A 12,449-nucleotide genomic window follows, 5' to 3' on the forward strand; every position below is an offset into this window, starting at 1 on the left:
AGTTCCTTATAACAAAGCATTTTCTTCCGTAAAACTAAGTGACATTGCTTACATTAGTCATCTCTGGCTTGTTTTGTTTTAGACTAAGGCTTTGAAAGTGTATGAGTACTTTAGATGATCAAAAACAAAAGGGTGGTTTGTGCACTCTGTCAACTTTTGGTGGCAAACCACAGCAGCACTACTGCAATGCAGGAGACCTGAGAAATAGGTATTACTTGACATGGAGGCACTTTACATGCTTTTCTTCTTTCCATGCTCCTCTATACTGTCTTTTCATTAAAATGAATTCCCTATACAGCTCATTTACATATTTTTCTGTTGTCAGGCAATGACATAAGTATGAAATAGTGACTGAATCGCAGCTCATTAGGACGACATGTTAACCAGCTGTCACTTCCAAGCTGCTGCTCTACCCCTATACAGTCGTGATTTGATCACTGCAGCGTGATCTGACAAACTCGCCACATACATGACTTAAAGATGACGGCTGTGCAAAGGTTTCAGCTTTATTTACCCAGAGCTCAGACCTGCTAGCAGAGTCTGAGGACAATTATGCAATTTATAAAATTTCACAATTTATTTAAATTATACAATTTGGAGAAATTAGTCGTTTTGACTGTGTTCACTTTGTTAAATTTACCAACCAAACCTTTTCACTTTATTAAGTAGTTATACAGAAATCTGGATTTGTAGTGGAGGTGCACAACTGACCTGAATAACAAGCTGTCATTCTTTACTTTTTCTTTTTAGTCGTTTTGGAATTTGAAGTTTGCTCCTACAGTTTTGCACTTTAGTATGTAAATTGCATTTCGTATTGTGCTGAATAAAATCATACTAAGTTTGTCCCAATGGCATGACCCTCAGTGGTCTTTTTTGGGTGTAAAATTAATTGTTTTAGATTAACTGGCTAATCAGTGAAATAGCCTAATAGAAGCTTAAAGGAAGAAAAACCATTGTTAGTGGCATCTTTGTGACCACAGATTGAACAAATCAACATTTCTTTTAACGCCTAGTATTCCTTAATGTTACCTCTTTGTTCATTATAATAATATTGAAAATTGAAAACCTTAATTTTCTCTTACCCTAGCAGAGTTGTTTTTCTGTTAAAACCTAACCAAATAGAAGTGTAAATCATCTATTTTTCCCTGCCACTAATAAGAGCGCTAAATCAGGAAACACCCCTGTTTTCTTGTGCTCAGAGGGTGGAAGCAAACCACTGTATGGCTGTTTGGGTTCGAGGCAGAATAGCAAAGTATTTTCGCTTATAGCTTGCTCAAAGGGAATCCTTGGATTTGTTGGATTTTTGTCTGTTTGTTTGTGAAATGCCCTGGCTGCTGTATGAATAAAACTGAATTCAACTGGACTGAATTACCACCACTGTAACGTCTATGCGTTTGACGACCGACTGCATTGCTTACTGTACATCATCGCTGCGCTGTCAGAACCATGTCATCTGCTAATTGATATTTAAGCTGAGACTCACTCGTGGCCTGCTGGTGTCAGTCCCCCAGGGTGAAGAGCCTCTTGTTTCCCCTCGCAGGGCACAGAGTGATTTCACACCTGCCATGTTTGAACCAGTTAAATGAACCCCGCAGCGTTTGACCCCGTTTGTTTGCTCTGCTGAGAAACTGACAATACCAGTCAAACTGAGCAGTACAGCAAACAATTGCCTGGACTAAAATGGTTTATTAAATTGTTTATTTGAAGCAAAAAAAAAAAAAAAATCAAGTGCATCATGGACAGGAAAAGAGCCTGTAGATGGTCCTTTTAAAGACACAGCTGCCTGATTTTTCCCACTTTCCTGCACTGCGTTTCTGATTAATCGCACAATTTCCCCTCGAGATCACTGAAGTATTTCCGATTCTGCCTCTGGTTCAGATTTTTCCCTCTACTGCTTGATTTTATCTGGTTTACATAATGACAATGAATAATGACAAATGCATCATAAACCCAAACTTGATTTTTTTTCAAATGTTTTATGTCCAAACCCCACAAATATCCACTTTACTATCTCAAGACAAAAGAAAGCTACAAATCACAATAAAAAAGCTGAGAGCAAAATAAATGCAAAACAACTTACGGACAACAAATAACCCATTATCAGAAAAGGTGGTGAATATCTTGTGGTTATATTTGCATCAGAATAGCCGTCTTCTGCTTTAGCTTAGGGGTCACATGCATAATTAATTTGTTACTGTATACTGGAACATTTCTGCAGATTGACTCTATAAACTGTATAAATATGTATTATTTACTGATGTGTACACACGCACAAACCTAAATAATTACGAACAAGGAATTTATCGCTAAAAAAACTTTAAGTCTTCCACCTAATTAACAGAAGGTCTATTTTTTGCTCAAATCTGATTTCTTTCATTCAGTGCATTTAGCACACAGTATATGCAAATGAGAAAGTAAAATTTTCTCACACAAGTTCATACAAATTGGAACTTTTATCCAAAATCTCTCACACGCAATATTCTCAGTAAGCCATTCTCCCTGTTGCTTTTTTAATTGTAAAGAGGAGAAAGAGGACGAGCCAAGTCAATTAAGGTGACTGTTAGTATAATTCAGCGTGTGCTGCAATGAAACCAGCCTAATAATACCCATTCCCTTCCCACAGCTGAACTAACTTTCCCTTTATTTAGCTTCATGAAGTGATTGCTCAAATGAAAAGAGATTTTAATGGGATGGTTCTCACTGGGGGCCTTTTGAAAAGGGAACAGAGCAAAGCGCTTCCCACTTCCTACACTCTGCACTAAACTGCAGGACAACAATTCACTGTTATGATTTTCAGAGTTTTTGGTGTAATGTGTGTGCAGGCAAAGGAGTACCACAGAATTACATTGCAAAATGCTAAGATATGAGCCACTTTCAGACATGTATGCTTTTAGGTTAACCTGAATTTAACATGTTTATCTCATATCCAAATAGCACACTTGTCACTGTAAAATGTCTTTTCCAACAGAGTCCGGTAATATTTACCTGTCAGTCAATACATCTAAACTGAGTATTTAAATTATTACAATACATTATTAAAATAAAGACTGTAGTACTATGACGATAAACATGTACAAAGACAGATATGCAAGATACCTAAACAGATACATTGTGAAAATCAATTTAATAAACTTAATTATCTATATATTTTTAATGATTTGCTGTTTAGTTTAATTATAGAAACCAAGAAGTAAACAAAAAAATGTTACTTGCATGTTGACTGTAATGAAGAAATTTTTTTTTAAAAAACTGGAAAAAACTGTAAATGAATTCCACATCAAGAATCTGTAATTCATTCTTTTACAACATTTAATATTACCCTTTTTTTTTTACTATATTTTAATGAGCCTAAAATGTCATTATTTCACCATTATCATTATTAGTGATGTGTATAAAGAATAAAGAATGGTACATAATTCAACCTCCAGCTCCTGTATTTTCAGTATCAATTCCTTCTTTTACAACATTCAGCTTTTTAATATTTTTGCTGTATTTAAATCTGCTAAGAATATAGTTAATTTACAGACATCTATTAATTTCACCGTTTCTTTTTGCAGTCTTTGAACATTACAGTATCATAACGTGTTTTTTTTTTTGTATTTTTTTTCTGGCACCCTTCCTGCAGAATTTCAGTTTTTTTTAGAGGGATCTGTTTTGACAATGTGTGAAAAATCTAACATATAAAGATCATATCAGTATGTAAAAAACTAACTTCTCTCTAGAGGTGCAACCAGGAGAAAAGAAGCTGGCACTCTTCTCCACATATATTCACACCAATTAGGCAGACAAATCAATGAATATCCAAAATATTAAATATAACATGTTAGTGTCTACTCCACATCATTCAGAGTTTGTGCACTGACAGATATAAAAAAAAAACAGATTGCAGAATCTCACTATATGGTAACATTGATGAAAAAATGTAGGTACATTCACAGTGAAAAGTTGAAGCAACCTTTTGCCGTCTAAAAAATTACTGTTGTTTAGAATTAAGTAGCTTATGTAAAAGTACCTTTTGAAAGTAAACAAAACCATAAAATGACTTCCTCAGTCACAAGCTTTTTGCTGCTTGTAAATGTTTTTCTACTCTGACGTGAATTATCCTACTTTATCTTTTCACATACAGCTGAGAGTTCGATGGTTAATGGTCACTTTTGCAGTTGCCACTGCTTCTCTGTCTGAACTCCTAATTGTCAACAGAGTCATTATTGTCTTGTTTTTGTCATTCTCGTCACAGTTTAATGATGCATCTTATTTAGGGATGCGCGATATTGGATTTTTGCTGATAACTGATATGCTGTCTTTTTTCCAGTTCATTTTGGGTGATTGCTAATGTACATATTTTTTCCACCTAATTGCAGAGAACATAAAATCTCCTCTGGAGTGGAATTGACATATTATTATGCCTACTTCTATTTATACACGCTGGCTAATGCAGACAATATAATACTTTTCAAATGTACACATTTACTTAAAAATAAGAAAACATCTCTACACATAAAACATTTATTGTTATACAACATTTCTGAGGAAAACCGCTATCTGCCTGTCATTGTTATTTTAGGCTGCATTAAATTTTAAACCCTTTACTGGCTGATACAGATGATGATGCTGTTATTATTATTGTGTCCATAGCTTTAGTTATGAGGCAACAGTAAAAGAAGAGACGTTTTCACTTCTTAGTGCTGTTTTATGGGGTTGCTTAAGTTGTTTTAAAGGACAAATCAAGGAACAAAAGTCCTGTTTCCACAGATTACACGAAACACTGCAACATGATGTGCACTCATACATAACTGGGAATGCGCTCTACACCTACATTATTACACCTCTAGCTAAAAATTGAAGTTAACCTGACCCTACATGGATTTCCAGTCTTCTTAGATTTGATTTATAAAGTAAGACAGTTCAACAACACATCCTGAATAATAATGCCTTTCAGAGAGGTGACCTACCACATTTCCTTCAGCGTTTATAACAATTTGCCCACCGAGAGGAAAAATAAAGCTTTTTGTCTTACTCAAGCACAACTTCCCCTCACTAATGGAAAATCTGTAATTTTCTCAGATAGAGATTGACTTGGCTTAATGCTTTTCTGAAGGTTGACTCGTTCCTGCTCCTGTACGCCGACCTACAGTAGTCACAGTGTTTAAAAAAAAAGAAGAAGAAGAAGCCATAAGAGCACTATGTCTGCAGGCACATATCCACACACAAACATGCTGAAACATATTATGTGAGCTGTGAAATAGGACATTTATCAGCCGGAGTTTGGTGCTGCTTGGCCTCATTTCATACAGCAGAGGCTGCCGAGCAAAAGCTGACTTTTTTTTATTTTCTCAGATGTCACTTGATCTGTCATCAGCTACTATTCTGCACAGTCTGAGGCTTTCAGCAAGGAGTGCTATCTGGACACAGAGTTGCAGTGACACAAAAAAGGGGGTGATGTTGTTTTTTTGTTTTTTTTGACTCTGGCTGCTGGATTCAGCACTGCAACCCTCATAGACTGATTGCGTTAAAGTGGACACCTGTTCCTCAGTATTCACATCAGCTCTGTGATTGAAACAGGTCAGGGATGTCGCAGAAATTACTGAGGAAGCTGTATGTGGATGTTAGAGTGAAAGAGAACAGTTAACAGGTTCTTTTTGGTATTCTAGATAGCGGTGCATTTGGGGCTGTGTTTGTGAAAACATGAGTCATTATTCTGCATGTGAAGCAGAATCACTGTAGAGTCAGTGAATATATTTAAATACCTAAAAACAAACATGAGGAGTGGAAATTTGGATTTGTCTTGGAGTTAAGCCTTGCTTTCTGAAATTAATTAGTCTGACGTGATAAATTAAGTGTATGTCTTTATATAGTTATTCATTTTATGTGTATTTAGGAAGTAAAGCTATATGTTTGCATGCAGTAAGTTGTGATAATGCAGGATGCTGAAATGATGAAACAAGAGGCTTTGTAAACCCGTATCATCTCTGTTTCTGTCTCCCTGTCCTCTCTCATAACCTTTACCAAGTCTGTGATTTCCATAAGTAACATGACATGTCAGTCTCACACACACAAAATCCACAAGTAGGTAGAACAGCTGATGTTTAGGAGGTCCGTGGCTGCATGAAAGCACGGTCTGTGTGGCCGACATGCGATTGTTCTGCTCGAGGCCCTCTCCCTGCACTTTCATTTGGATGCCGCAGCCTGAAATCAAGTGTAAAACTGTCAGGATTGGTCAGTGTTGTGCTTCCACACCACACTTATTCAAGTGGACAAGGAGTCAGGAAGGAGCACACAGGGCAGACACAAGCTGTGTGTAGATGTGTGTGTGTGTGTGTGTGTGTGCTGGTATTACTCGTGTTGTGAGGACATGAATCTGTTTACATAAGCATAATGTGGGGACTCGCCTCCCTTTTGGAGACAAAAGCAAATCCTTATAACATAAATCATTACATTTAAAGGTAAAGACATGGTTTAAAGGTTAGATTTATGTTCAGGTTGGATTTAGGAAATGAATGTAAGTCAATGCACTGTCCCTGGAAGCGATGGGAACATGACTGCTTGTGCGTGTTGACAACACTTGACATTTCAGGCCAGGGTTCCAGGGTAGAGACTGTGGCTATAATTGTGTTTATTTGAAGTGATTATAGTGACTGTCGAATGAATAACAATGCATTAAAGGCTTGCCCTCCCCAGCAGTGCACAACTGCCTTTGTGTTGATTATGCAAATGTAGAAACTATGTGCTTCTGGAATGAGTCGAGTTTTCAGATGCACTGAACCTTCTCCTGCCCTCTTCTTCAGCAGCCTAAAGCACATAGTGGCAAATCCTGAGGTTAATGCATATTCTGTACCGACTCATTAATATTTAAAAATACATCCATTGTTGAAATAATCACAAAATGTGTAACTTGCTGCATATTATACCTGAGAAAATCTGCAAAAAGTACTCAGGTTTACATAAAAATTCGCAATACTATAACAGAACGATACAGCAAAGTAGCAGTGCTACGTCTGTTATTTTATGGGATTTTTGTTAGAAAAGTAAATTTTTCTTTGAAATTTAGTGGAGAAAGTATAAAGCAGTGGAACATCCATGAAAGATATGATAAAAGACAAGGTAAGCCTATTTGTAAAGCACATTTTAACAACAAGACACTTCAAAGTGCATTACATAAGACATAAAAGGCGTTAAGGAAATAAACACGAGGCAATATGAAAAGACATATAAACCGGACTTTGAAAGAGCGAAGAGATAAAAAATAAGCTAAGTCAGTAGAAGACGGATTAAATGGGGGAATTAAATTGACTGTTAGATGGAATATTTTTACATGCAGGCATTAGCTCATTTCCCAGTGGTGTTGCCAAGGCCGTCACTGTGGTTAATACATCCCAACTCAAAGAACTGTTTAATGTATATCACACAGAAAAGACTGTAAAACGTTTTATTCAGTGGTGGAGCAGAGCATAGCAGCACAAAATCCAGCTCTGCTCAACAGAAGAGTTAGTAATCATGACACGATTAGTCAGGAAAATTAGCGAGCTATTTGTTGAACAATAATCTCTCCCACCTGCTCATTAAAATAAACACTTAATCTCAAATAGTTTAAATTAATACTGAGTGGAGAAAGAGCTGCCGTATGAATATGCTACGCATGCGTTCATAACTCATTACGGAGTGTCAACTCATTTTTGGACATTTGCAGTGTTTTCATAATGAATCAAAAATCTGCTAATTAATCCAGCTTTTGTGTAAAAAAAAAAATAAACATTTGCATATAGGGACATGTTACTATCTCTTAAGCTTTCAATCTGTCTCAGCTCTTTGCAGAATGCTGCTCATTCTTCAATAAATGGCAGATGTGGGTCACTCTTAGTTGTAGAAATGTCCAATTCTTTAAGGACGAGGTCTTGACTTCATAAAGCTCCTTTAGATCATGATATGTGCTATTGTTCTAACCATTAGCCCAACTCAAAAAAAGGCAGCAATTGTAAAGTTGCTGTTAAGAATTAATACTGCATCAATAAACCAGCTGTTTAATATTGTGAAGGCGCCTCTTGTGCAACCAAAACAGCTCTGACCCATGCTTGATTGGATTGAGATCTGGGGAGTTTGGAGGTCAGATCGGTGCTTTGGACTCTTTCTCAAGCTGTTCCTGAGCAGTTCTTGCGGTATGTTGGAATTTTACCTGCGGAGAGAGGCCACTGCTGTCTGGGAATACCATTTTTAAAAGGGAATATATGGATTTATTGTCTGACATATTTTATATATAACCCATATATACATATATATTTATGTTAAAATGATATTGAGAAGGAAAAACAAAGGTGTTGTTAACTTTCCAACGATATATTTCACAAACTAGTTATCATGTTATTGTGAAGGTAGACATTTATTCACCACCTTTGGCTCCAGTGTAATACGTACTCTGCTACATGTGCTGCAGACAGTGTTGCACTGTAAATTATTTTTATTTTTTAACAGATTTTTCCAGTTTTGTTAAATTGCAGATGATATCTAGTACAATCACAGAAAAAGTATTGACTGTAAAATACCATAAATGGGCCAAAAGTATAAATAATGTCCACGTGAACAATCTGTATTTTTACAAATATTAATTTGTTCTTTTGTAATGTGCGCTGTAAAATTACACTATATTTATTGCATTTAAATAAGCTAAAAATATCATTAGTTTACAAATATTTATTTGAAAGAAAAGATTATTCATGAAGAATTGAAAAATGTTTTAAAATTGCAGTGTACAATTGTATTGTTTTTTTTACAATTTAGTGCTATGTCATAGATTTTCCCTGTTTTGTGTCATTACAGATAAAGTCTAGTGAAATCATTAATAAAAATATTCATTTACATGTTGTTTGTTGTAAAAGCACCTAGTAGTAATGCATTCTTGGCGTTACTTTAAAATTCCAGTTTTGCTGTATTTAAATCAGCAAAAAATGTCATTTTACATTTATTTGCTCTTTTCTCATGGTTTTTCAATGTTAAAATATCCCCTTGTTTAATGCATTGTATCACGCATCTTTGTGGACAGATTTTTGTAAGTTTATCTTTACAGTGTGAGGATATTGCAAATAATGGAGTTTTAGCTGCTCTCTTGGATGTTCGTAAATTATCTCAAGCAACTTTTTCTACAATATGTTCTATACAAAAAAAGTTTTCATATTGGTGTACAACCAACAACATATATACTGATATGTCTGTAACAGTCTGATATTGTTCTGGCTCCAGATTATAGTTAGATATTGCTCCATAACTGTTAGTTTGACTCCTCTGTGATGTTGTTGGTTCTGCAGTTCATCTGTTTTTGATGCTTGTGGCCACAGTGGTTGTCGTGCAGTGAACATGCAATTTCTTTCAATTGTTAAATTTATCTTCTGTTTTTCTGGCAGTGTCACATGTGGCTCTGCTTCCTGTTCCGCTCCAAAATGCAGATATTGCTCTGTGAAGTTTTAAATATTTCAATATCAGGGTTTCAAAAAGATACAAGCAGTTGGTTTAAAAGCTACGTAAGGCTACTTGGGATGACCTGTGCTGCTGAAGTATGGTAGTGATAATATCATATTGTGCTGCATGAGAACTTTGATTAGAAAATCAGAATATATAACTGATTGGAAATATAAACCTGGAATAAAGGAAAATATGACTCTGTTGCAGAATGAATCGCAACAATATCCGACCTCAACATGTGCTGCATATTATTTAGAAGTGAATGAAAACTTCTCAAACGTCTCACTCTTGTGCCCGTGATTGCAGCTTGAGAACAACGCAGCACAGCAGCATTTTAGAAAGAATAGAAACAGATTGATAAATGACGTCCATTGTTGTCAAATAATGCCAGGAAGGAAATTTCATTCGAGTGTCCTTAAGAAGCATGCAGGTGTGAACCCTTGACTAGAAAATGCTGCGAGGAAGAAGAGGAAGCAGGGGGAGATGTGGGATGCTCATGTTGTTAATAGCCCGTTCTCTGCCAGCTCGCTCTCTCTCTCCACCTCTTTGTCGCTGCCTCTCTCGCTCTTTCGCTCCCCCTTACATACTCATACACGTAGAAGAATACACACTTGCTCTTCAGACACTCTCTCAGCCTCTTTTATTTCTCCTTTCAATCCGCCTTGCTCTCCTCTCTCTCTCTCCGTCGCCTCATAAAGGGCAGCGCGATCAGCAGAGCATGACACTTTTAATTGAAGCGCATATTTGTCGTTCTTTCGCTGCGGCGGTTTGGATCACGGCCAAGATGTGTCATTGACCGAGAGAGGACTGCCATTTCACCTTAGGCAGAGCATCAAAGTGGGGGAGAAGACAGATACAGTGAAGAGACGGAGGCTCAGTGAGGAGGCACTTTGGTTGGTTTTCGGTCAACTTCTTCTGATGGGAGATCAGCTGGCAGGAGAAGCCTGAGTCGAACCCAGAGGAGAGTTGCAAGCAGAGGAATCCTGAAACACGTGGAGATGCTGTTAGGTAAGACTCTCACAGTGTACGTATAAGAGTAGCTTTAGGTTTTATCGGGTTTTGTTCATCTTGAGATTTTCCTGGCTCCATCTGCCTCAGTGCATGTGAGCGCGTCCCCCCCTGTCAATGTGTGTTTTACAACAATGACTTCACATCAGCGCTCAAGGGCAGCTCGGTCTCCTGCCTACCATCTGCCCTCATTCAGTTCCTCTGCATCCAAAATGAGTCCCCGGCCTGTTTGTTTTTCTAATTGACCCCTTTTGATGAAGCCAAGTGCGGAGTTCAAACCAATGCAGCGCCGTCGCTCCCACATGTGTCAAGTCATTTTAAAGCCACACAAGAACAGTGCTGATATCACTGTGCAGATTGCTGGCAATTATGTCTTTGCCTCCCCAGGGAAATATGCCCAGATTAGCTCGCATAATTGGAGCCTGTTAAAGATAAAGGCAGTGTGGGGATTTTGAGTCATTTGTGTTTTTTTTTTTGTTTTTTTTGTTTAAGCTAAGGGACCAAAATGCTGATTGCATGTACTTTTTTTAACGTTCAGAACCACTTTATTTTTACCAAGTTAAACTCTTATTTAACTTGCTGACCTTCAGAGTGCTCGTTCTTCACTTGAACTCTAGATAAACCTGGGGAAATGCAAGACTGAGCTGAGTTTATTACTGATGTAGCTGATGTTATTAGTCAATTAGTAGGTCAAAAGAAAATTAATATGCAGTTATTTTTAATAAACTACTGTCATTTTTTTTTAGCAAAAATCTCCCAAATATGCTGGTCTCAGTTCCTTAAATATGAGAATTTTCTGCCTCTTCTTGGTTGAGGCACTTATTATTTTCTGACACTTTATAGATAAAGCATTTGTCGGATCTGCTAAGGAAATGTTTACCAACTGAGAATTAATCAGCCAAATAGTTTGCAGATTATTAACTGCTTATATAAATATCTCTAATGTTTGCATTCTTTGGATTATAGCCTTTGTATGAGAATGATCACTGCAATTTCTGATTTCATACAGTTGACATAGAGGTTTGAATTATGTATATGCATGTATTTTGTGATGCGCTTCAGTAGCTTACGGGCACACACAACAGTGAGGATGGAAACACTGAGAAGTGTCTGTGTAGCAGCTTTGGGAGCTTTTTTCTTTAAATGGCAGATTAGGGAGATCAAAGGGAAACAGTTGGAGAGAAGATAACTGTGGTTTTGCCTGGTGGCCATGCTGCATCTGTCCCCACCCCTCCACCCCTCGTCAAGAGCTACGTTTTGAGGTTGCAGTGAAACCCCGGTGTGTATAAATCTCATCTCTGCTCAGCACAACATACAGGAGATGTGACAGTGTGGAAGATCCCAGAATCAAGCTTTCAGATTCCTATTTTTCTCCACATCTTTTGTTTTAAAGTCGTAGAATAACATGTAGCACTGTAGAAACTGGAGGAGCTACAGTGGCAGCATTGACAGTGGTGTGGCAATGCTTTGCCTTGATATACTGGATGAAACTTTTATAATAAATCACTCCAGGAGCATGATAGTGCAACAGCACACACTGGGGGGGTTCCGTGCATCATACTGCACTGGCAGATTTGCAAGTTACAGCCACCTATAGCACGACACAGTGACTGGTTTTGATAATTAAGTGTTCAGAGGCACACAGCACGATTACGGCACTGTTGGAAATTAACTGCGTCTCGTGGTGGAAGATGTTTATCATGCTTTCGCTGCAAAGATTCCAAATTGATTTTACAATACAGCAAAAAACACGAGATCGAGAACTCCTCTATTAAAGCAGGGAATGCAGTAACAGAGGGCGATGAAAGTAAACCTGTAGTAGAATCTGATAAAACCGTTCAACCAAACATTTCAGACAGACTCCTGCACACTGTCCAGTTTTCACAAATACTTTTATTTGCAGTGTTTAGTGCTCAATTTTCATCAGGCAAATGGTGTGTTACATTTACAAAACAGATGAAGGTCGAGCACAGAAACATTACAAAAATAGT

The 12,449-nt window shown here is 37.3% G+C and overlaps 1 protein-coding gene across 2 annotated transcripts in view; it reads left to right on the plus strand.

The window, feature by feature from the left end:
- Window positions 1-12,449, plus strand: part of LOC110949571 (zinc finger protein 385C-like) — a 94,018-nt gene that overhangs the window by 44,734 nt on the left and 36,835 nt on the right. Inside the window, exon 1 of one of the 2 annotated variants that reach the window (XM_022191702.2) lies at window positions 10,010-10,458. The exons of the other annotated variant lie outside the window; for it this stretch is intronic. Coding sequence (XP_022047394.2) covers window positions 10,449-10,458 — 10 coding nt within the window. The 5' untranslated portion in view covers window positions 10,010-10,448. Of the gene's footprint in view, window positions 1-10,009; window positions 10,459-12,449 lie in introns of those variants that run through there. 2 annotated transcript variants of the gene reach the window in all.

Source organism: Acanthochromis polyacanthus, chromosome 19 (genome assembly GCF_021347895.1).
Source record: "Acanthochromis polyacanthus isolate Apoly-LR-REF ecotype Palm Island chromosome 19, KAUST_Apoly_ChrSc, whole genome shotgun sequence".
Lineage (NCBI taxonomy): Eukaryota > Metazoa > Chordata > Actinopteri > Pomacentridae > Acanthochromis > Acanthochromis polyacanthus.